Source organism: Prunus mume, linkage group LG1, assembly GCF_029339155.1.
Source record: "Prunus mume cultivar Tortuosa linkage group LG1, ASM2933915v1, whole genome shotgun sequence".
Lineage (NCBI taxonomy): Eukaryota > Viridiplantae > Streptophyta > Magnoliopsida > Rosales > Rosaceae > Prunus > Prunus mume.
The window spans coordinates 13,966,155-13,990,096 of record NC_142698.1 but is presented as its reverse complement, the minus strand read 5'-3'; the positions used below and the strand labels follow the sequence as shown (position 1 = coordinate 13,990,096).

Genomic DNA, 23,942 nt, shown 5'->3' with positions numbered 1-23,942 from the left:
ATTAATAATTCACATGTTGTTTTTTTCCCTATCTCATTGTACTCGTTTATTTCTTCATGAACTATTAATATTATTCTTAAATTTGATAACCTATGCTCCAGGTACAATACCCTACTGACCATTGAAATTGATATACCTATCTAATAGGTAAAACACATATTGGATGCACCTCAGTACTAGGTAAAACACATATTGGATGCACCTCAATGACAGGTAAAACACATATGTTTAAAATAAAATAAAAAGTTATACCTCCATACTAGGTATATTAAAAAATTAACATTATGACAAAAAAATTCCATCAAAGAATTTTGTAAAACTCAGTATATAAATTTATACCTAAAAGGTAGGTATATGCTACCAATTTAATAAAGCTACGAATATAGAATTCTAAAAAATATAATTTCCATATATATATAGATGAAATTTGAATTAAATAGGTTTTTAATATGTGAGGAATGAATTAAATAGGTTTTTTCCATATTTAAAAGTGGTATTTGTATTTACTTGCCATTTTCAACCAATGTCATATCTTGTAAATCTCTCGAATATGGTGGCTACAAGGTTTGCATACCTGGCCATACAATTGATTGGGAGGACTGCAATTGAAGAGAGCCCAATTAGTGTCCTGCATTCATATTATCTAAATGAAAATGGACCCATATCTAAGAAGCCCTATTTATTTCCATATAAATATAAAGGGTATTGATTTTTCCACTTCCTCTTTGTCAACCTTCCTTTTGTTTTTTTAATATTTTTAGGGTGATAACATATAATTTCCAAGAAAGAGAGTATATGTGGACAAAAGAGGAGTGGAAGAATCAGATCTCAATAAAAATATCAGTAATGTATTATCAATATTCCATATAAGCAATTTATCCATAAAAAAACTAGATACACGACAATTGTTTCCAGTCTCTTATTACCATATTTATTTGTTTTTCTGTTTAAATCTTTATATTTATTTACAAAAATAATCATTTTGCATCAACAATGAGAATGAACTAAAATATGTTATTTAAAACATATGATTTACACAACCTTAATTCACGAAGAGGCCCACCCCATAAGATTATGAAGAGGCCCATTAGGAGGAGTAACTTTTCGATGCATGTGGCGTTACCCACTCAGTACAAATCAAGCAATACGATCGTAACACCCCTCATATAGATTAGAAACATCACGTGACGTACTGAATCGAAATATCCAACTTACATACGTATTACGTAAGTACATCATCATTAACTACGCTAGTTAATAAATTATGCATTAACTAAACTATCTAATCAGGATTGATATTTTGTGATGTGATTGTATTGTTTTTTGTCATCATCCATTTTTTGTATTGTTTTTTGTCATCATCAAATGAACTTATTTATATTAAATTATTATTGGTATATATAAAAAAACCAAAAAAATATTAATTAAATATCAATTGTATATACACCATACAATGCTAGCAGAAAAACAGAGCTGATGATGTTCTTTACTTCTTTCACGTAAACGACGTCCTGTCGTTCTTTGGTTTCCTCTCTTTCTTTCTTCACCCTTCACGTGACTCTCAGATACGTACCACCACCACTCACCCCACAGCGTAAAAGAAGTTCGTCCCCAGGCAACCCACGCTACGTGGCGCAGCGTCCTCGGTTTCGGTACGAGACTTCACTGGCCAGTCGATATTTTATATTTTTGCACTTTTACTCTCTCTTTCTCTTTCTTTGTTTTTTCCTTCTTCGTCTCCCAAAGATTTATAATTCCCTTTTATTTTCATATTTAAATTGTGTTGTTTTTTCTTTTCTTTTTTCTCCTGCCAGAGTTTATAACTTATATATGGGATAGTTTCAGTCGAGTTTTGATTCTTTCATTGGCCTCTGGGCTCTGAGCCTCTTTCTCTGCATCTCTGATTCTCTGAGCGATAGATATATAGCCTCTGGTTCTCTATTGGCCAACAAGAAAAACCCAAGAAACCAAAAACAAAAACAAAAAAAAGAAAAAAGAAAAAAAAGACTTGGTTTTCTGTGTTTTCCTGAGATCCCAAGTCGTCTTCTTTGGCAACATGGACTCTGTGGATCCTACCAGAGCTTTCGTCAATCGTGTCAAGCGTATCGTCGTTAAGGTACATCCTTCAAAACAACATAACATACATAATACATTCTCTGCACATCCTTCAATATTGCTTCTGAGTTACACAGGCACATTTTTCTTTTTTGGTCTTATATTTTTCAATGTGTTTGTAGAGAGAATATTTGAAATATGAAAACCTGTGTTTGAGCCCAGTTTGCAGACTACTTTTTATTGTTTAAATATATCAGCTAATATGACTTTTGTATTTATTATTGCATTTGTTGACTGCAGGTGGAAACTCTGAACCTTTTCTTTTGGTTAATTCCTCTCATTTTTTTATTCATATTTTATAGATGTTGGGTATCATTTTTTCCTCTTTGGATCATGGGTTTTCGTAGAAGTGGTATTCAAAGAATCAACTTTTTGTGTACTGTAACAAAATGTGGTCAGATATGACATTATTTTGGAAAGTGCCTAAAATGTATAATTCCAGATTTGGTGAATTTTTCCCAGATTTTATGGGATAAAGTTTGTTTTTTGGGCACCATTGTGGGCTGCTGTTGATTTAGGAGAAAAACTTAGTTGCAACGGAGATACCGGCCAATAATGCTGCCGCTCTTCCTCCGTGTATTGCATTTAATATTTTTTATTCGAAGGTTATTAGCTTCAGTGGACACCATTGTATTAAAAACAGGGCAACCCTTAAACCCAATATGAGCATGTATGTTAAGCTTTTTATTAGAAGTTTTTGTTTTTTTGTTTTTCTCTCTCTCTGTTTTCTGGGTCCGAAGTTGAGAAACAAAACTTGGGTTGCATAACATCATCCTTTTCCATTTTTATGAAATCGGTTATTCAAGATGCTTTTGTCATATTTCCATTTTGCTTACTTGTTTATACCGAATATTGAAGGTGGGAACAGCTGTGGTCACTCGTGGTGATGGAAGATTAGCTTTGGGCAGACTAGGTGCTCTTTGTGAGCAGGTATATAATTGGCTCTAAAACTAGGAGGATAATTTTCCCTTTTGTTAAGTTTTAATATGGCAAGTTTTGCTATGATTTAATTGGTCTTTCTAATGTTTTGAATGAAATACATGCAGCTCAAAGATATAAACGCTCAGGGGTATGAGGTTATTCTGGTGACTTCAGGAGCTGTTGGTCTTGGCCGTCAAAGGCTAAGATACAGGAGATTGGCTAACAGCAGGTTTATATTGTTTTCTTTTACAATGACATAAAATAATTATCTGTTGTGTGTGCTTATTTCGGCGTCAAAGTGACCAAACAAAAGTTCCTGAAAGAAGTTTATACTTGTTTCGCAGCTTCGCTGATCTCCAAAATCCACAAAATGACTTCGATGGAAAGGCTTGTGCAGCTGTCGGACAGAGCAGTCTCATGGCTCTTTATGATACCATGTTCAGCCAGGCAAGACAATAATCTTCTTGCAGTCTTATTTAGATGACTCCATCAATTAAACAGTTTTTAGTATGTCTATTGCTTTTGCAAGTACTCTACCAGTTACTTTTTGTCGTCGGCAAATGTTAATTTGGCAATCTTTAACATGCAGCTTGATGTGACTTCTTCTCAACTTCTGGTGACGGATAGTGTTTTTCGGGATGAAGCTTTCAGAAAGCAACTTTCTGAAACTGTGAAGTCATTGTTGAAGCTGAGGGTTGTTCCTATATTCAATGAAAATGATGCTGTTAGTACTAGGAAAGCTCCGTATGAGGTATGCAACTCTGCTTGTTCCTATACTTTTTCATTTGAAATTTGTGTTGATATGCGTTTTGTTTGGGGTAGCACTAAACAAATCTCATCAACTGCTTAGGGCCCGTTTGGTAAAATTTTTGTTTTTGGTTTTTGGTTTTCTGTTTTTAATTAAAGATAGAGAAGACAAAATGAGAGGATAGTGAAAAGAGGGAGGATATATGTGGGGGAAATAGGAGATGGTGTATATGTAGAATGGTGCATAAAATAAACACTACAAGTAGATAAAATAATTTGAATAGTTCTTTTTTCCTTTTCTTTCTGACATAGAGTTTTATACACTCTCCTTCATTTCTTCCTCACCTCTATCATCTCTCATCTCCCTCCCAGTTCTGTGATATACATTTTCCCTCTATCTCTTTAAATTCAAACAAAAAACTGAAAATAAAAAATAGAAAATGTTACCAGACGGGCACTTATTTTTCCTGTGTTCAACATATATCCGTTGCTTCTGATTGGAAGTTCTGTTTGCAGGATTCTTCTGGTATATTTTGGGACAATGACAGTTTGGCAGGTCTATTGGCTCTTGAACTCAAAGCTGACCTTCTTGTTTTACTAAGCGATGTGGAGGGCCTCTATGATGGTCCCCCTACTGACCCAAAATCAAAGTTAATCCATACATACGTCAAAGAAATACATCATGGAGAAATAACATTTGGAGACAAGTCAAGGGTGGGCAGAGGAGGTATGACAGCTAAAGTCAATGCTGCTGTTTGTGCAGCTTATGGTGGAATCCCTGTTGTTATCACTAGGTAAAGTCTGTCATCGTGTGCTTATTTTGATATACAACAAAGAGTTTGATTTAAGAGGATATTTCTTTGTTGTACAACCTGCAATTTTCTGGCGTAATTCATTGGAATTTCTGATCTCTTGTCCATTTCTCATACAAATGTACATAAACACATTGACCTAAGAATTATATAGCATTATAAAGAGCATATATCAACTGTTACAGGGTTTTTCTTTCTTATATTATATTATAGAAAGTTTGTTAGTTTACTAAAAATAATTTCTTGCTTACTGAACTGGTTTCCTATTTCATTATAGTGGCTATGCCACAGACAACATAAAAAAAGTGCTTCGTGGAGACCGGATAGGTACTGTCTTTCATCAAGATGCACATTTGTGGACTCTTGTTAAAGAAGAAGGTGCACGTGATTTGGCTGTTTCAGCACGGGAATCTTCCAGACAGCTTCGAGTAATGAACTTCATATTTTACTTTTCTTTTATCAATTGTGAAGCTTGAGGTTGCTACTATTGGTATAATTTATGCTAGAGATTAAAATATTCCTGCAGAGCTTCTGTGTTCTCTGGTTTGTTTAATTTATTGGATCTAGAGCAAGTGGTAAGTAGAGAGATTTATGATGCTGTGTGGAATTATTTTCATTGCAGGCTCTAGGATCTAAAGATAGGAGGAAAATTTTGCTTGACGTAGCTGATGCCTTGGTGGCAAATGAAGGTCAGATTATAGCTGAGAATGAAGCTGATATTGCTGTTGCACAGGAGAATGGATATGAAAAGGCCCTAATATCTCGTTTGGCCCTAAAGCCTGGGAAGGCATGCACTTTGCTACTTGAGTAGTTGAAATTAAAGCCTGTATCACTTGGTCTTGGATGAACACCTCCTTATTTTTTATTTAATGTGTCTACATACAGATTGCTGCTCTTGCAACGTCTATACGTAAGCTTGCAGACATGGAAGAGCCCATTGGCCGTGTTCTACAGAAAACAGAGGTCAGGACACCTTTCTAGTTCTTCTGATTCAGTATTAATGAACACATTATGATACCTGTTGAGAATTTTAATGTGTGAAAGATGGGCACGAAACTTTTTTTTCTTCACCCATTTGAAGTATCTTGCAGTGCTGCTAATATCCTATTTTTTCCTTGGGATTCATTCCTGACACTTTTCATAACTGCTCTTCCATGCAGCTTGCAGAAGGACTTGTCTTAGAGAAAGTGTCTTGTCCTTTGGGTGTTCTTTTAGTTGTTTTTGAGTCTCGACCTGATGCCCTTGTTCAGGTATACATAAATTTGTATTATATACTCCTGCATCTTTAAACATTCTGCTCATTAATGATTAGCAAAATGATTTTACATATTTTCCTGCTCCATTAAGTAAACACCGAATTAGAATTTGCAGTTTTACGGTCCTTGTTTTGGGTATTGACTTCCTTTTCCGTTAAAGAAAACACTTTGTATATGCATGTTTCCTTTTTAGCTTCACTTGTCTTGCAATCTATGGCCCTTCAAACTTATGTTTAGATTTTTTTTGTGCTCCCATGGTAATTTCTCAGTTGACCAGTATTTTTCAAATGATTCAATAGATAGCTTCATTAGCAATTCAAAGTCGGAACGGTCTTCTGCTTAAAGGGGGGAAAGAGGCCAAGCGGTCGAATGCAATCTTGCACAAGGTTTGAGACTCGAGATTCTGGCCTTCTATTATTATGCCAAACAAAAAAGAATTCTGGAGTGTTGCTTTCCCTCTTTTTATGTGTTTCTAATTTGCGTTCTTGTTCTGTGAGTTTAACTATTTTCTTCTTTTTGCAGGTCATCACCTCAGCAATCCCAGAAAATGTTGGTGGCAAACTTATTGGACTTGTGAATACAAGAGACGAGATTCCCGATCTGCTCAAGGTGTGCGCAGAAATTTAAAACTGTTTATGATTTTTTTGGTATGATGAATATTAACGAAGTTGTTCTGTTGCAGCTGGATGATGTGATAGATCTTGTCATTCCTAGAGGCAGCAATAAGCTCGTTTCTCAAATTAAGGAGTCCACTAAGATACCAGTTCTTGGTCATGCCGGTAAGAGCATTAATGTGGGAAATGTATATTCTACCACTGCAAACTAGAGTTTCTAGTAAATTTGCTGCTTTTGATGCACAGATGGAATTTGTCATGTTTATATTGACAAGTCAGCTAATAAGGAAATGGCAAAGCGCATTGTTTTGGATGCGAAAACGGATTATCCAGCTGCCTGTAATGCGATGGTAATTTCACTTTCTGCTATTATGACTGACCATTCATGTCTATTTAACTACCACGGGATTATATTTCATAAATCTAACCTGTCTTGACATAACACCCTTTTTCTCAGGAAACACTTCTTGTACACAAGGACTTGGTGACTGATGATGGTGGGTTTAAGCAGATAATTTCAGGACTCCAAGGTTTAGGTACGACCCTGTGTTAATGCCTTATCTCTCAACAAGGTGTTGCGAAATATATAAAATGAGTCATATAGTAATCCGTCAGTGTTCGAAGTTTAATTCTCACAACTTGATTCTCTTTTGGTATGTAATTAGTACAAGAACCAGGATACATGATGCCACCTTGGTTGCAGGTGTTACGTTATATGGTGGACCAAAGGCATCAACTGTGTTAAATATTCCAGAGACAAGCTCATTCCATCATGAGTACAGTTCATTGGCTTGCTCAGTTGAAATCGTTGATGATGTGACTGCCGCGATTAACCACATCCATGAACATGGAAGGTATATGTATTTCCTATATTTTATCTTTTCTTTTTTCCCGTATAGTTTCTGTACTGATTATTTTCTGGCGATTTCTCTAACTTTCTTGCCTCTCCTCTCCTCCCCAAATCCCTTTTGCAGTGCTCATACTGATTGCATTGTTACAGAAGATCATGAAGTTGCTGAAACTTTCCTAAGTCAAGTGGACAGGTAAGCATGTTTCATGCATGCAAAGTGCTAACAGTACAAGAAGTATCATTTGCTGCCCAAGCCATATTTTCTCTCGGGGAAGAAATATCAATGCATCCACCTTTTTGAGATCAATGTCATAGCAATTTTGGCTTTAAATATGGGTTTGGGTTTGGCTGATTACAATTAATGTTCCAGAGATGGAAAACAAATTGGCTTAAACATCACATAACTGTTAGTATTAACTAACATCTACTCTGCCTTCCACTGAAGTAATATAAATTCAGAACGAATTGCCCTTTTGATTATTCAAAAACATATCAATCATCCCCTTAAAAAGATATTTTTCTAATAATCGAGGCACATAAGTTAATGATCTTACTGATAATTTCTGAATGTTGCACATCTTGATGTCTATACTATTTACCTTGACAGCGCTGCAATCTTTCATAATGCAAGTACACGATTTTGTGATGGTGCACGCTTTGGACTTGGTGCAGAGGTAAGTTGACTCTGAATAGTTCTGGCATTGATTCCAACATTTTATTTTCCCCCTCATTTCTCACCGGTTTGTTGGTTTGACAGGTTGGGATAAGTACAAGCAGGATTCATGCTCGAGGTCCTGTAGGAGTTGAAGGATTGTTAACAACAAGATGGTACCGCCATTCTGCATTACTGTTCTCTTGAAGCTTGTTTATTGCTAGTTGACTGGTGTTGCTGATATTAGAGTTTTTTCACTTCAATTTTTTGGTGCATGATCATGCTTCTTTTGTGCAACAAAATGCAGGATTCTGAGAGGGAATGGGCAGGTTGTAGACAGCGATAGAGGGGTCAAGTACACCCACAAGGACCTGCTTACAAGTACCTAAACTCCCAATTATAGAGGGGAAAAGCTTTGTAGCACACAACTTACAAATGTTAACCTCTGTCATGTGTTAGCCTTAGTTTCTATTTCATGTTCAATTATAGTGTAGGAGTTCGACTGCTCCACAGAATATTCTATGTATTGTGTTGTCATACAAATGAACCTTTATCCCCTTGCCAGATTTTGATCACCTGGATTATTTAAAGGGGCTTCATGTAATCATCACCTTAATTATGAATGAGCTTTCTAAAATCTTTTTGTGTTTTCTGCCTTTAATCACCTTGATTGTCAATTGTCACCTTCTCGGCATGCCAGGACATACATTCAGCAAGCAGGCACGAAATGAACGGGCCAAAGTACAACACCGGCGTCTGTATTCTGTACTGTGCTTGCTTGGCCAACCACCTCAGATAGTGGTTCTTTGATCAGTAGTACACATGAGCATAATGAGAAATTTTGAACTTTCTAAATGCTGAGTGTATTGATCAAATTCATGCATAAAGAACAAAAGAAAGTAAAGAAAAGAAAAGAGAAAATGCTTTATGTTTTAAGAAATCAAGGGTTTAAAAAAAATTTCAAATTAAGAGATGTATAGAATAAATGTGACTATTTCTTTCGACCTCCCACTAGTCATCTATCTCTTTCTTTCGTGTTTGTCTGATCTAAGACTAAGAAAGGGTTTAACTTTAGGGCATTCTGAATTAAATTACTAACTAAAAAAAAAAATTGTGGGTTTTGTTAGCTTGTTATATAGCTCTCTGTCAGCAATTTTTTGCCTTTCCACATGTAGGAGGAGCCATTAACTAACAATTTACACATTTAGTGTTTTTGGCTGCCATAACAAATAAAATAACATTTTAAGCTTTCTCAATCTATCATTTCAAGTCCCAGTCGAGATGATATGTTTCATTAAAATTCATACATTGGACAAATGACTGAATGAGACAGTTCAAGTAGAATAATTGGAGCTCAGGTTGCTCAATGTTTTTGAAATAATTGAGGTGCATGTAATTGCAAGCCAAAGGTTTCACCATAGTATAGGAGAGTGTGGGAATATGATGTGAATGATTTGAATTATAAAAGCAGACAGTAATCTTACAAGGTTTATTCATACCGGTTTAAGAAAGCCAAAAACACAAGAATACAATTTCTTCCCTCTAAAATGTGGTAGAGAACGCATGAAAATCGACAAACTTCTCTGTATCAAATTGAATAAAAGAGGGCTTGATCACCGTCTCATATTTCACCATCCCATAGTTCTTGAAGGCTTTTATAAGGACTAGCCGTCTCGTGGATTGCAAAATCACCCCGGAGGAGCCTTTGCTGCATAACAGAGAAGCAAGTAAATGTCAGTAAACAATTTTTATGTGATAATGTGTGTGATTGTAAATATGTTTTTTCAAGCATGTATTATAACATACCTGGTGGATGCCTGAAATTTTTGAGAAGAGCTCTGGGGAATGGACCAGTCTAATAAACTTAGATTTTCCTTGATCCTATTTTCGTTTACGCTCTTTGGAAGGACACTGTGTCCACTCTGAATACCCCAACGAAGACATACTTGCGCAGGCGACTTCTTAAGTTTTTCAGCGATTTCATTCAATATTGGTTCCTTCAGGACCTCCCCCTTCACCCAAGAGCCTGGAGAACCCAGAGGAGAATATGCCTGAAAGGAAAGAGTTTGCTATTAAATGATATAAACAAGCTCAAGCTATATAGCCTTAGTGCCCTGAAGATTAAAGTTGTTGAAGTTTGAGGTTACCGATAGATGAACACCAGCGGATTTGCACAAATTGTGAAGAGCAGGTTGTTGCCACACAGGGTGGCACTCCACTTGGTTTACTGCAGGTGGAACTTTTGCATAAGAAAGGAGGTCTTGCAGCTTCTTAGATGAGAAGTTGCTCACCCCAATTGCGCGTGCCTGACCAGATGCATACAGGCCCTCCATTGCATTCCATGTCTCTGAAAGGCACAATGGAGCCATGTTTTCCGGAGCCAAACCCTCTGAGCCCGGCTTTGTACATAGCGGCCAGTGTATCTGTACAAGGTCGTTTCCCAAAACCATTCCAATTTCTTCATTATATTACGGTCCCGGATGCAGGCAGAAAAAATCTTAGTCTAACAAAACCTCAAGCTTTGCTTATAAAAGAACTAGATGCATACAAGATATAGATCAATGTAGTCAAGCTGCAGGTCTTCTAAGGTCTTGCTCAGTGCCTTGGAGACATCTGCAGGGGCATGGTCGCTGCACCTGTAGAATGCCACAAATAGTCGGAAGAAAGAAGCAACATAAGCTTCCAAGGACACAATGCTCAGCCAAACCTTGTCTCCAAGCTCAGATCAAATTCTATCAGTTTCTTAGTTGTTCAGCAACATGAGACTCAATTTGAAAAAAAGAAAGAAAAGGGAATGAACACATACCACAGCTTTGATGTGATAAAGAGTTCACTACGCTGCACCACCCCAGTGGAAAATAATTCCTTCAATGCCACCCCTACCTGCATCATGAGCATAATAAAGAGGAATTAAAAATATACACACACACACACACAAAATGATAATATATTACCTCTTTTTCGTTACCGTAGATTGATGCACAGTCAATATGCCTGTAGCCATTCTGCATAACCATGAACAATATTTTGAGCATAATTTGTTTTCTTCCCCAAAACAGGAGGCTTTAAAAGAACCAAAACTAGACATTGAGAGAATGAACCTTGACAGCAGCGATGACAGCTTGGCCGACCACACCCGGTTCAGCCTTCCATGTTCCAAGGCCAACAGATGGAATCTTAGCTCCCGTGTTTAGATCAAAATGTAAGCTTCCAGGTTTTTCTTCGTTATGCATATTCTACGAACTGATCGCGCCAACCGAAACAAGGAAGCAGCAGATTAGCTTGTTTCATTAGAAGAAGAAAAAAAAAGCAGTATACCATAGTAACCTGTACATTTACATTCAGTGAATTGACTGAATATGAATTTCAAATTCTAGATGGTTGATGTACTGAAGAAGATATTACCTATTTGGATGAAATATTGGGGAAAAACGTCAGAGATGGAAAGAGTTTGTTGGATGCAGTTCAGCAATGTATTATTAATTCATTAGCTTACCAGTTTTTTTATGTCCAAAATTTTCTCGGAATTTGATTCATGAGCTATATGTGTTAAGCCAGACTTTCACGGCAGAAAAGTTGGATCTTCCACTACTCCCAAACCGCAAAATTATTATTATAAAATAATAAATAAATAAATAAATAAGATCAAATTACAAGAAGAAAAATGCATGGTGCATTGTCTGCAAACTACAAAGCGGCATGTGGATGTGGTGCATTGGTATTTAGTACCCTCAGGAGGACCAACACTCGGAGGTTCACATTCTATATGTTGGGCCATGCCCATGACTGGCAGATTATTTGAACTATTTCAATTGAGGTTCTTTTTTTTCTTCTCATTTTTCTTATATTTCAAGTGAGGCTTGCATACAAGTACAAATTCAACCTGCCAACTAGCACTACCTCCAAATATCTTCATGGGAAGACCAACATAGAAATGGGATTCAATTCCATCAGGCATCAGGAATAGAAATAGAATTGTAGTGTAGATAATTCGATCAATGAATTCACGAAGATTCCAAATCATATCATACCAAGAAATGGAGCTGTAGCGTAAATATTCTTAAAAAGAGGGAAAACACCACCCACACTGATTAATCGTTAGAAGCGGACAATATTTGAACTAGTTATAAACTCTATAGGCCCTAACAGGGATCTCAAAATAATTAAGCATTGTCTTACAATGCTTCATGGTTCCAACTTACTATACCTAAACTGGTTATTTTACTGCTAGTATAAATAATATGTTGTTCTCAAACTAATACAGCTCCAGACAACGAATGGTCAAACGGAGGCACAACATCACTATCCTTCCCCCACCATTGAAAACAGCTGTGTTTTGCTCACTGCTCAATATAACCCTTGAGGTTCTTCAACCAAAGCAGGTAATCTTTGTTGTCTTTCTTCCTCATGTAATCAGTCAAGAAGATAGTCATGCTGCACTGGATCCCTCGAGCCTCGAGATACTTGTAAAAAGCATTCTGCAAGCCCTCATCCAACTCACTGTTGAAAACCAAATCACATCAGAAAACAAAGGGAACCAATATACAAGAGATGAAAACAAAAGTATGGTTCATTAAGACAAGCTTACTAAAATTCAGGCCCATCATACGGAAATTGTTCTGGAGAATGATCGGGATGGACGATCGACAAGCTATCAATCGAAACCTCTTCTTCGAAACCAGTGACACCAAACTCCAATTGCATCCCATTTTCTTTGGAAACACTCACAACCATTGGAATGCCAGGGTCGTCATTCTTGTACTCGTCGCTGTCTTCGTCCGCAGGAAAAACATGAGGAGCATCAACACCCACTTGGATGGTTTCGCCTTGGAATTGTCTTTTCAGTAGAATGGTTTTTTCTCCAGGAATGTCTATTATTTCAAAAGGAAACTCATCTGGGACCTCCTAAAGTGTGAAATCAAACAACACCCAAATTACCAAATACTGAATTACTAAATGGGTCAAGCTTGTTTCATTGAACATCCGATCAAATATGAAAAAAGCAGGCAAATGGGAGAAAAAGAAATGGAAACTAGAATTAGATACTGACGGGAATTTTGATTTTACGCTCTTGGGCACACTTGATCTCAGACTCCAGGCCTCCGATCAGGCTTTCATTGCCGATCAGTTCAGTGGCGGTGGCGGTGGCGGTGGCGGTGGCGGTGGCGGTGGCAGTAGAGAATCGCTGAGTTGGAAAAGAGCTTCTCGGGCTGTGATCACCGCTGAAAGTAGGGACGGTGGAGATTGCGCGGTGAAAGGTCCTTGCTGATCCGACAGCACGTGCGGCGAGAGCCAGTGCAGAGTAGGTCGGCCTGCGAAGCATCGAGAACAGAGCCATTTGAGGTCCGGCTATGGCTGAGGAAGGGTTTAGGGTTTTGCAACTGCAACAGGGTTTTGTGCTTTGCTCGGGGTTTTAGGGAGGGAAATTGCACTGTATTGTTGGGCTATGGCGTAGCAACCACGGCTCGAGTTAGAAATGGGCCCAACAGGGTGGAGTAGGCTTAAGGTTGTACAAAGAGCCCAAATGAGGTTAAAAATATCCTCCATAAAATAACTGCTTTAAATAAAAATATTAATTTGTACAAATCTATCCAAAGGGACTTCGTGCCAGTTTGGTATTGCTTATTTGGGGTGATAATTGATTTTAAAAAAATTTGAGAAGTCCAGCCCGTTTGGTAAACTATGAGAAAATCACTTATTGTTAAAAGTTACTGTGAGAGAAAGCCATAAAGGAAAATAGCTAATGAGGTTATTTCATTTTCTGATTATGTAGGAATCAATTTTAAAGAGGCACTGGGTTTAATGATTATGCTATAATCATTTTCTAATTATGCGAAAATCAGTACTAACAAAACTTTTAACAAAAAGTTTATCCAACGCCAAACTGCTTTCTCGCAATCGATTTCTCTCACAATCGATTTCTCTTACGTTTAACAAAAAGTTTATCAAACACCAAACTGCTTTATCTAACAGCGATTATTTTTACAGCACAACAATGCCAAACTGGCTCGGAGAAATTTAAAAGAAGAAACTAGAGGCTCACAGAAAATCAAAAAGGGTTAAGGTTTAAGGAAATTGGGAAAATGTAGATAATGGGTTGATCTGTCTGATTTTATTTCTTATAAATGAGGTGACCCAATGCATACGTGGGTTAGGACAGTCAGCTAAGGCAATATGGGTTGCATCCCCACAGTTCGATAACTGAAGCAAAACGTTAGACAATACTAATTTAAGCCTCAAGTTAGCATCAAGCCAATCAAACGCAGAGCATGATCAAACATCGCTTTTTGGATCATGATGATCATGCAAACCATAAATATCCAATCTCACTATTTTAAAAAATAGAAAGAAGAAAAAAAGGCTCCAAAATTCTTCCATAGAAGTACTCATCTGACTCTAAATTTCACCATCCCACAACTCCTCAACACTCCTGTAGGGACCAAAAGTATAATGAACAAAGTTCGTCCCTCTGACCAGTCTTGCCTGCACAGTTGAAAACCAACGCAGTAGGTTAGGAGTAAACACAAAAAAGACAAGTTCTTGTAACAAAATCCCTGGACCTAATCCCAAACCACCCACCCCTCCAAAGAGAACCCCAGCTTGAAGATTCATCCCAAGGAAGAACACCTCTAAGTGATTCTAGAAAGTTTTAGCGGCATTCACATGTAATAATGGTGGAATGTGTTTCAAGATTTTGACAGCTGACAATAATAAGATCTTGGCAAGGGGAATAAAGGAACATCAGTAACCACTTGCCTGCTCAATTTCCGAAAGCTTAGCTAACAAGTCCTCCGGGATAGACCAGCCAAAGACGTCAGAGTTCTCCTTGATCCTTGCTTCATTAGTACTCTTAGGAAGAGCACTATGACCCATTTGCAGTCCCCATCGAAGAGCAACTTGTGCAGGAGTTTTCCTTAGTTTCTCTGCGACCATGTGAAGAATCGGATTCTGAAGGACATCACCTTTGATCCATGTTGTGCCAGGAGAACCCAGTGGTGAATAGCCCTAAAAGAAAAATACATAGCAATTATTTAATTTCTAGATATCTCAGCTGCTAAGGAAAGTAACTTCTTGCCCGCCCAGTTATACACAGGTAACTATTTCAACCAAATAAGAAAATCGACATAGGAAATGTAATTCAATATTTGCATACTCACTGAAATGTGAATTCCCTTGGATTTGCAGAAAGAATGCAGCTTGGCTTGCTGCCATGAAGGATGACACTCCACTTGGACAACAGCAGGAGGAACACGTGCCACATCCAGCAAGTCAGAGAGCTTCTTTGTTGAAAAATTGCTCACACCAATAGCTCGAGCCTTACCTGAATCATAGAGAGTTTCCATGGCTCTCCAAGTGCAAGGGATATCAGGTTCAACAAGGTTTTCAGGAGCAAAACTTACTGACCCCTTCTTCAACCGAACTGGCCAGTGCATCTTCAATATTTCAATTGGTCATTACTTATAGCCGAGTAATTACCCCAACATAATGGTATTAACAAATTCAAGACGATAATGCTAATTATCCACAATTCGGACCTTAATAGCTAGATGTAGGCAACATGGCCAGACTGAAAGGGATCGGGAATTTTGTAAGTAATTCCTATCAACAAGCACAAAGATGGCAAAAAGAATGTAATTCCAGTCTTCTAAAGGACTCTATTTTAGTGACTTCTAAAAAAAAGTGCAGATTTCACCTTCAACTAGGCAATCACTACTTTATTTATAATGATCCCCTTTGAAAGGTCTGGTATTTCATACTCTCTTGCACCAAATTCTAACAAGCATAACTGGAGAATGAGCTTTGAACAGGTAATACTTACAAGATACAAGTCAACATAATCAAGCTGCAAGTCTCGCAGAGTCCTGTCCAATGCCTCTAACACATCTTCTGGCGCATGATTGGTACACCTGCGAACCAGCTTGCTTTTAGAAGTACAAAATGTAAGACTCTAAGGCTAAGATATTTAAGGCCAAAGCATAACAGAACAAGGCTCACGGCACCATCAGTTTGGCATGATCAATTATAACTCATTGTACTGCCTCAATGAAATTGTCATTGAAATTGAAACAAACCAGAGTTTGGATGTGACCCACAAATCCTCGTGATTCGCCACACCGTCTTCAAACAGCTTCTTCAGAACCAAACCAATCTACAAGAAATAAAAACCAAATCTTTGTCACATTTAAATCGTAGTAACTACTCAGCATCTTAAAACAAATGAGCCAAAACAATTTTTTGTTTTTTTTTTTTTTTTCAAACAAGTATTGTAAAATAAAAGGGTAAAAGCAAAATTAAAACTTCAACTTTAATGAAGGGAAATGATATTAAAACTTCAAATTTGTTTAATAATTTAGCAAAAGGCAACTGCAATTACCTCCTTCTCATTGCCATAGCGTTGAGCACAATCAATATGGCGATATCCTGCCTGCAATTAGTAGAACCCCATTTTTCAGCTGACTGTTAGATGCTAAGTCTACCAAATCAACGGTAAAGATTACAAAAAATTCGAAGCTGGGAGTGTTCAACGATGAAGACCTTGACAGCTGTGGCAACGGCGTCGCCGACGAGGCCAGGGCTTGATTGCCAGGTCCCTAACCCTAACGAAGGGATCCTCGCTCCGGTGTTCAACTCAAATGAATGAATATCGTCCGCCATTATCAATCTCTCAGAGCGACGGTGAAGAAGTAGACAGAGCAATGAAAAATGTTATTGGCGCTCTTCAACCCAAAAATGATCCAAAAGAAATCGGTCGCCTAGGCGCTAGCCGAGCGGCTATTTCGGTCTAGCCGCGCATACTCCTAAAATACATAAAGAAAAAACCCGGTATAGCCGTCCGGCTATACTATTTAGTTTAAAAAATTTAAAAACCTAGTCTAGCCGTGCGGCTATACTATTGCTAACACGAGTATAGCCGAACGGCTATACGATTTCTGTTTGAAAAAAATTTTAAAAAACCCCAGAATCGTCGTTCGGCTATACTGTGTATTTTCAAAAACTTGGGAAAACCCAGTATAGCCGTGTGGCTATACTGTTTCTTTAAAAAACAATTTTTAAAAACCCTTGTATAGCCGAACGGATATACTATATCTTTTAAAAAATTTGGAATAAACCGAGTATAGCCGCCCGGCTCTACTATTTCTTTTAAAACAAATTAGAAAAACCGAGTATAGTGGCCCGGTTATACCAATTTTTTAAAAACTTAAAAAACCAAAGTCTAGCCGCTCGGCTGTACCATTTCTTTTTGAAAAATTACGAAAGAAACCGAGTATAGTAGCACGGCTATACTGTTTCTTTTAAATTTTTTTAAAAAACATAGTATAGCCACACGGCGATACTGTTTCTTTAAAAAAGGTTAAAAGCAGAATATAGCCGAGGGGCCATACTATTTCTTTTATTAAAAATATTTAAAAACCGCGCGGCTATACTATTTCTTTTAAATAAGGCCAATAGAGACTCAAGTAATGGCCTAATATACTATTTAACTATACTGGGGTCCTTTGTGTTTTCTTTTAATTTAAAATTTTCTCATATTTTTGTTTATGGATAAGAATAGTTTTGAGCATTATCCATTACTATTAGGCCAAAGTCTCCATTGTTCCTTTTTGTTTTTCAGAGTTATTACTTGTATAAAGAATTTTTCATTTTTCCTGTTTAATACTTATATTATACACATACATACATATTTTTTAATAATACTTCCGTTTTCCATACACATCTTAAAGACTTGATAACATACACGTTTTTTTAAAAACAACGTATAATACATATATATTTTTCATGTTTAATACATGTGTTTTTTTACAAAATTGTCAATAATACAGGCAACATTCATGTATTATACACATAATTTTCTCATATTATTGAATAAAAATAATATATATTAAAATATTATGTAGTGGCTGAACTTTTCAGTTGTAACTTGCAAAAATTTAGTCGAATAAAACACTGCATATTTTATTCGTATTTTTCCCGTTCCATATTGTACTTTGAAAGAATGTGAGAGGCTAAGATTATTTCTTACTTGTTGTAACATAATTGCATGATGGTGATTTTGCAATCTCTTTGCCAACCAGGACAACAATTTTAAACAAAGATTTATGGGTATAGTAGTAAGAGGTGGTCATATTCTTCATGTAAACAAAACATGGAGAAGTGCAAGTACCATAATCAAGCCAATCGCTTTTTAGGACATAAACGATCCATACAAATAATAAAAGTTCAATTTTTCGCATAACAAATGCTCCTAGACTCTTTCACAAAAACATTCATGTGATTTTCTAGATTTCACCATCCCAGAACTCCTCTATGCTCCTGTAGGGACCAAAAGTATCATGAACATACGAGCCCCCTCTGATCAGCCTTGCCTGCACAATTGGAAATCAATGTAGTTAGGAGAAAAGACTGCATGACATCAGTGCTTGTATCAACATTATCAACACGATGAAATCTCAAGACGTAATCCCCGGCTCCAGAAAGAAACCCATTTGAAGAACCATACATGGAAGAACACAGTGACGTCCAGAAATTTTTAACAACGATCACATTAATGATATAATGTTGGAATGTTTTTAATGGTGTTATAGCACAACTGACCATACAAAGACATCAAGGTACCGATTGCAAGGAGAATAGAGGATCAATTCCAGTAAAAAACTTACCTGCTCAATTTCAGAAAACTTGGGAAACAAGTCCTCTGGGATAGACCAGCCAAAGACATCAAGGTTCTCCTTGATCCTTGCTTCATTAGTACTCTTAGGAAGAACACTATGACCCATTTGCAGTCCCCATCGAAGAGCAACTTGTGCAGGAGTTTTGCCTAATTTCTCTGCAACAGTGAGAAGAATTGGATTCTTAAGGACTTCGCTTTTAATCCATGTTGTTCCAGGAGAACCCAGTGGTGAATATCCCTGAAAGAAAAATATAAACATGCTTAAATTAAAATTTGGTCCAATTATAGACAGGTGAGTTGTCACTACTCAATACACACACAACGTAATTCAGTATTTGCATACTCACAGAAAGGTGAACTCCCTTGGATTTACAGAAAGAACGCAGCTTGGCCTGCTGCCATGAAGGATGACACTCCACTTGGTCAACAGCAGGAGGAACACGTGCAATATCCAGCAAATCTGACAGCTTCTTTGTAGAGAAATTGCTCACGCCAATAGCTCGAGCCTTGCCTGAATCATAGAGTGATTCCATTGCTCTCCAAGTTGCAGGGATATCTGGGTCAATAAGGTTTTCATGCTTAAAACCTACTGACCCCTTCTTCATCCGGGCTGGCCAGTGTATCTTCAAATTTTCAGCAGGCTCGTTAGTTACATACAACTGAATAATGCCCAAATGCTATAACTAATTTAAGACGATGAGGCTAATTATCCATGATTTTAACTAGATAAGTTTTAGCAAATTCCAGGAAACATATCTAGACTGAAAGGGATCAATGAATTCAAAAGTAACTTATATATTAAAAGATGGCAAACAAATTGCCATCCCATTCGTTTAAAAGACCTTCTGCTGTATGTAAATTTTTTCTTTAAAAAAGGAAATTGCAGATTATACCCTGAACTGGGCATGGCACAGATTTATCTACACTGAATTGCTGTGAAAGATCCAATAATACATACACTCTAGTACCAAACTCTAAGAGACAAAACTTGAGACGCTCTGAACAGGTAATACATACAAGATACAAGTCAACATAATCGAGCTGCAAGTCTCTCAAAGTCCTGTCCAATGCCTCTGGTACATCTTCTGGTGCATGATCAGTACACCTGTGGATAAACAACCAAACAAGGTTGGCAGCACCATCAATTTAGCATAAATTACTACTTATGCAATTCCTAATGATATGTCACTACTCAATTAAATTAGAATTAAATTTATAAATTATAACGAACCAGAGTTTGGAAGTAATCCACAAATCCTCACGCTTCACCACACCATCTTCAAATAGCTTCTTCAGAACAGAACCAATCTACGAGAAACAGAAACAGCATCTTTATCAAACCATATTCGGGTAACAACTTAAACATCTTGAAAGAATGATGGAAACATAAACGATTTACATTTTTATCTACAATTGAAATCCTAAAGATGAGCTTGACAATTAAACCATTATGAGTTACTGAGAGCAATTTTCAACATGCACAAATTCATAAAGGGATTATAAAAGAAAAAAAAAGAAGATGGACAGCAATAATGAAATGAAAACTACAACTACAGTAAATTTTTTGATAACTAATTTAGTACACAAAAAAACAAAAGACCAAACAACTATAAATTACCTCCTTCTCATTGGCGTAGAGTTGAGCACAATCAATATGCCGATATCCTGCCTGCAATTAGTATAACCACGTTTTTAGACGAGTGCTAAGTTTACGGAATCAAACAGGCAATCTAAAGAGGTTTGATTTCCCCGTTTGGGAAAAGCACAAAAACATTCAAAGCTTGATCTCATTTCCTCGTAACCAAACAAAGCCTTAAGCCATTTCCGGAATTTACATTTCCATAGTTTTTCTTTTCTATCGCAGAGAAAATAAAACAAAGGGAAAGAGAAAGACCTTGATGGCGGCGTCTACGGCGTCGCCGACGAGGCCAGGGCTTGACTGCCATGTCCCTAACCCTACGGAAGGGATCTTAGCTCCCGTGTTCAGCTCAAAGAAACGAATATCGTCCGCCATTCTCAAATTCTCGGGAGCGAGAGCGAAGTAGACAGAGGAGTGACCAAGAACAGTGGAAAGGCTCTTTGCGCTCTTTATATAGGAAAGAGCGGGAGAGAATCAGAAATTATTTTATTTTATTACAAAATCAGAAGATTGTTGTCTATAGAATGCAAATGCAAAACGTCATCGTTGACGACCGTTTGATAAGGGCCGAAAGTGGGCTTTTCCCTTCTTCTTTTTTCTTTATTATTTTATTTTCCGACAGGGTAGTAGTGCTCCACTAGTACTGGAATAATATCTCGCATCAGATGGCAGGTGGAGATCTGAGCCGTTGATATGGTATTTGCCAACTTTTTTTGCCGTTGATCTTACCAAGTCTTAGAGTGGCCAACAGTATGACACTTGGTTGGTGGAGTTTTTATTTATTTTTAGGTTGGTGGAGTTTTCATTTTTTATTTTTGGTTGGTGGAGTTACGAACCAGTTATTTCTTGCTTTTTATGGGAGTTAAAAAATATCTACCCTTTAATAGGAAATGTCCTGGATCGAAATCTAGCATTCGTATAGTGTGTGTGAATTTAGTATGTTATCGCCCCTCTTAATAGGAAAGGTCTTTTAAAAATAAAAATTGTCTACCGTTTAACTTCCATATCCATAACACATTGATAACACGTGTGAGTGAGAAATTTTGCTCTCTGTTGTAGTTTAGACTATCGCTTGTATTTTATATATTTAAAAAGTCTTCCTTTTTGCAATAGAAAAACAATAATGGTACAGAGCATTATAATGGCAAGTGAATATTTTATTAGTGAGAGTGCATGATGAATATTTTGGAGTGCAAATAATAAATTACCAAAAAAAAAAACCTAAATTCTTTATTGAAAAAAAAGGAATGCTAACAACCGTCTTTCTAACCTTTTCCTTTAGACATTCTCCATTTTTTGCTTGACATGTGTCATTCTCTTTACACTTAAAACAATGTCATTAATATATTGGAGAATGCTAATAACCTTCTCTCTTTCCCTAATGACATGTGCCATTTTCTTTGAACTTAAAACAATGCCAAACAACCTACCTTTTGTTTTCAATACTTACCCTTATTTGATGTATTGAATTTACTTTAATTTTTTTTTTAAAACAGCTTTCTTAATACTTATTAAAAAATTATTATATTAATTTATTAAATAGTTAAAAAATCAAAATAAAAAACCTATCTCAAGTCGTCCCCACCTTCTTCCCCAAAGCCCAGCACCTCCATCTTGACCACCATCCATTAGAGCAACTCCACCCATATTGCCCTTAGCCATGGCAAGGGAGCTAGGGCAGCCACTATTCACATGAATAGTGGTTGCCCTTAAAATCAGAATTTTGTGTTTCCACCCATTGCTAGCTAAGCATTATTCATTTTTTTGTTTTATTCACAATTTTATTTACCTTAATAATTAATGTGGATAATATTTTCGGATAAGATTTATGGGTTCCTACGTGTCAAGACTATTCATAATCAGATAAAATTTTGGGATAAGATTTTTTGGTTCAAATTTCGGATGAATTTCAAAATTCAAATTTCAGATAAATTTTTGGGTTCAAATTTCGAATGAATTTCAAAATTCAAATTTCGGATGAATTTCAAAATTCAAATTTCAGATACATTTGGGTTCAAATTTGGATGAATTTCAAAATTCAAATTTCAGATAAAATTGTTAAATTTGGATGAATTTCAAATTTAGATAAGATTTTCATCCAATGAAATCAAGCCACGTGGCATCTTTATCTTGCCAAATTTTTCTATAAAACCAAAGGCTCACCTCATACCTCTCACACCACATCTTTCAATATTTTCATTTCTTAGAGTTTAGCATTCATACTCCATTCATTCTCAATGGAAGAATATAGGAGATGCTTGGAGAGGCATGAGAGAGAAAGAAAGGAGAGAAACCGTAGAGCCGATGAAATCAATGAGTTGCAGAGGCAAGTTGATGAACAAGTTCTCATAGCAGTGGCAATGGAAGAAGAAGAGAACTAAGGTCGCCGCCGTGGTTCACAAGTCGGCCGTCGGAATGTGGATGACATAGGCATTCTGGTAAGAATCTTTTGGAAGATTATTTTATCCCAACTGCTTTGTACAATGATGTTGATTTTCGAAGGCGATTTAGAATGCAACCCCACTTGTTCAATAAAATCATGCATGATATTTGCAATTATGATGCATATTTTGTTCAAAAGTGTGATGCTCTGGGGTTTTGGGCCTTGCCGGAGCAAAAGCTTTTGTTATATGCATGTTGGCGTATGGAGCATCTGCGATCAGGTGGATGAGGTTGCCCGAATGGGGAAGTCCACTACTGGAGGCTTTGGTAAGATTTTGTGATGCAGTTGAAAACCTGTACACTAGGGACTACTGCGTAGACCTACTCCGAGGACCTCCAACGGCTTCTACAAAAGCCGAAGCTCGAGGATTTCGGGAATGATTGGTAGCATCGATTGCATGCATTGTCCATGGAAGAATTGCCCAACTGCCTGGCAAGGTGATTACGGAAATAGGAAAGGCACAAAAAGTATCATCCTGGAAGCCGTTGCTGGCTTCGACACATGGGTTTGGCATGCTTTCTTTGGAGTTGCCGGAGCCCAAAATGACCTCAACGTCCTGGGTCAATCTCCGGTCTTCAACGATGTTTTGAGCGGCCAAGGCCCCAATATTACCTATGAAGTCAACAATACAGTCTACGGATAGGGTATTATCTAGTGACGGTATCTACCCAAGGTGGACCACATTTGTCAAATCCATTTGAATCCCGATTCCATAAGCAAAAATTATTTGCTACTTATCAAGAAGGATACAGGAAAGATGTCGAAAGGTGTTTTGGCATCCTTCAAGCTCGATGGTTGATTGTTGAGGTGCGGCTCGTATGTTTGATGAGGAGATCCTCCGGAGCATTATGATGACTTGCACATCCTCCATAATATGATTGTGGAGGATGAGTACGATATGATCTTTGGAGGGTCTATGAACGGATCCAATAAACACGGCCTTGACCGGATTTATGAAAGGCCCATAGGGCCAAATGGAGAACCGTTTGAGCTGGAACCGTTGGTGAGAGGCGATCGTATGATGACCGGATGATAGATCGATATACAGAGATGCAATCTTCCTATATTCATGAAAGCCGTCAACTTGACTTGATAGAGCATTTATGGACGGTGAAAGGGAATGAAGATGAATGATGGAGCATAGATGCTTTGGTTATGTTTTAGGCCTTATGTTTTGGTTGTGTTGTTTAGTATTGCTTATGGTTTGGTTGTGTTGTTTTTAAT

At 37.2% G+C, this 23,942-nt stretch overlaps 4 protein-coding genes and 1 pseudogene across 6 annotated transcripts; 1 reads left to right on the top strand and 4 right to left on the bottom strand.

The window, feature by feature from the left end:
* Positions 1-1,511: 1,511 nt before the first annotated feature.
* Positions 1,512-8,604, top strand: LOC103338868 (delta-1-pyrroline-5-carboxylate synthase-like). 2 transcript variants are annotated; one of them, XM_008242137.2, is made up of 21 exons: positions 1,512-1,652; positions 1,815-2,116; positions 2,974-3,045; positions 3,162-3,265; positions 3,381-3,483; positions 3,626-3,787; positions 4,300-4,577; positions 4,873-5,023; positions 5,218-5,382; positions 5,481-5,558; positions 5,756-5,845; positions 6,151-6,237; positions 6,374-6,460; positions 6,534-6,630; positions 6,712-6,815; positions 6,923-7,001; positions 7,169-7,319; positions 7,440-7,508; positions 7,923-7,989; positions 8,073-8,143; positions 8,275-8,604. In XM_008242137.2, exons 2-21 carry the CDS (start codon positions 2,057-2,059, stop codon positions 8,354-8,356), a joined length of 2,157 nt encoding a protein of 718 aa, XP_008240359.2. In that variant the 5' UTR covers positions 1,512-1,652; positions 1,815-2,056; the 3' UTR covers positions 8,357-8,604. The 2 variants fall into 2 exon arrangements, with proteins under 2 accessions (XP_008240359.2, XP_008240350.2); XM_008242128.2 differs by having other exon boundaries at positions 4,288-4,577.
* Positions 8,605-9,448: 844 nt separating this feature from the next.
* Positions 9,449-11,500, bottom strand: LOC103338880 (NADPH-dependent aldo-keto reductase, chloroplastic-like; annotated as a pseudogene). The gene is made up of 8 exons (XR_016128014.1): positions 11,373-11,500; positions 11,069-11,210; positions 10,922-10,972; positions 10,774-10,850; positions 10,516-10,603; positions 10,115-10,390; positions 9,774-10,018; positions 9,449-9,675 (listed from the first exon to the last, which is right to left on the bottom strand). The product of XR_016128014.1 is annotated as an NADPH-dependent aldo-keto reductase, chloroplastic-like (transcript).
* A 470-nt stretch (positions 11,501-11,970) lies between these two features.
* On the bottom strand, positions 11,971-13,368 carry LOC103338889 (uncharacterized protein At2g39795, mitochondrial-like). Its single transcript, XM_008242162.2, has 3 exons — positions 13,018-13,368; positions 12,556-12,872; positions 11,971-12,467 (listed from the first exon to the last, which is right to left on the bottom strand). The coding sequence occupies exons 1-3, from the start codon at positions 13,303-13,305 to the stop codon at positions 12,308-12,310; spliced, it is 765 nt and encodes a 254-aa protein (XP_008240384.2). The 5' UTR covers positions 13,306-13,368; the 3' UTR covers positions 11,971-12,307.
* An 827-nt stretch (positions 13,369-14,195) lies between these two features.
* Positions 14,196-16,744, bottom strand: LOC103338909 (NADPH-dependent aldo-keto reductase, chloroplastic-like). The gene is made up of 7 exons (XM_008242184.3): positions 16,503-16,744; positions 16,342-16,392; positions 16,040-16,116; positions 15,787-15,874; positions 15,125-15,400; positions 14,724-14,972; positions 14,196-14,450 (listed from the first exon to the last, which is right to left on the bottom strand). Exons 1-7 carry the CDS (start codon positions 16,620-16,622, stop codon positions 14,364-14,366), a joined length of 948 nt encoding a protein of 315 aa, XP_008240406.2. The 5' UTR covers positions 16,623-16,744; the 3' UTR covers positions 14,196-14,363.
* Positions 16,745-18,048: 1,304 nt separating this feature from the next.
* On the bottom strand, positions 18,049-20,725 carry LOC103338899 (NADPH-dependent aldo-keto reductase, chloroplastic-like). The gene is made up of 7 exons (XM_089054788.1): positions 20,531-20,725; positions 20,255-20,305; positions 19,868-19,944; positions 19,654-19,741; positions 18,984-19,259; positions 18,626-18,874; positions 18,049-18,331 (listed from the first exon to the last, which is right to left on the bottom strand). Exons 1-7 carry the CDS (start codon positions 20,648-20,650, stop codon positions 18,245-18,247), a joined length of 948 nt encoding a protein of 315 aa, XP_088910914.1. The 5' UTR covers positions 20,651-20,725; the 3' UTR covers positions 18,049-18,244.
* Between the last annotated feature and the right edge of the window lie 3,217 nt (positions 20,726-23,942).

Coding starts and splice junctions, on each gene's coding strand:
- LOC103338868 (XM_008242128.2), top strand. CDS start 2,057: ATGGACTCTGTGGATCCTACCAGAGCTTTCGTCAATCGTGTCAAGCGT. Junction 3,788..4,287: donor CTAGGAAAGCTCCGTATGAG/GTATGCAACTCT, acceptor TCTGATTGGAAG/TTCTGTTTGCAGGATTCTTC. Junction 5,846..6,150: donor GACCTGATGCCCTTGTTCAG/GTATACATAAAT, acceptor ATGATTCAATAG/ATAGCTTCATTAGCAATTCA.
- LOC103338909 (XM_008242184.3), bottom strand. CDS start 16,622: ATGGCGGACGATATTCATTCATTTGAGTTGAACACCGGAGCGAGGATC. Junction 16,117..16,341: donor GCTATGGCAATGAGAAGGAG/GTAATTGCAGTT, acceptor TATTTCTTGTAG/ATTGGTTTGGTTCTGAAGAA. Junction 14,973..15,124: donor CCAAGGGAATTCACATTTCA/GTGAGTATGCAA, acceptor TTTTTCTTTTAG/GGCTATTCACCACTGGGTTC.
- LOC103338899 (XM_089054788.1), bottom strand. CDS start 20,650: ATGGCGGACGATATTCGTTTCTTTGAGCTGAACACGGGAGCTAAGATC. Junction 19,945..20,254: donor TCTACGCCAATGAGAAGGAG/GTAATTTATAGT, acceptor TGTTTCTCGTAG/ATTGGTTCTGTTCTGAAGAA. Junction 19,260..19,653: donor ATTATGTTGACTTGTATCTT/GTATGTATTACC, acceptor GAAAATTTGAAG/ATACACTGGCCAGCCCGGAT.
- LOC103338889 (XM_008242162.2), bottom strand. CDS start 13,305: ATGGCTCTGTTCTCGATGCTTCGCAGGCCGACCTACTCTGCACTGGCT. Junction 12,873..13,017: donor AGCGTAAAATCAAAATTCCC/GTCAGTATCTAA, acceptor TTCACACTTTAG/GAGGTCCCAGATGAGTTTCC. Junction 12,468..12,555: donor TATGATGGGCCTGAATTTTA/GTAAGCTTGTCT, acceptor GGTTTTCAACAG/TGAGTTGGATGAGGGCTTGC.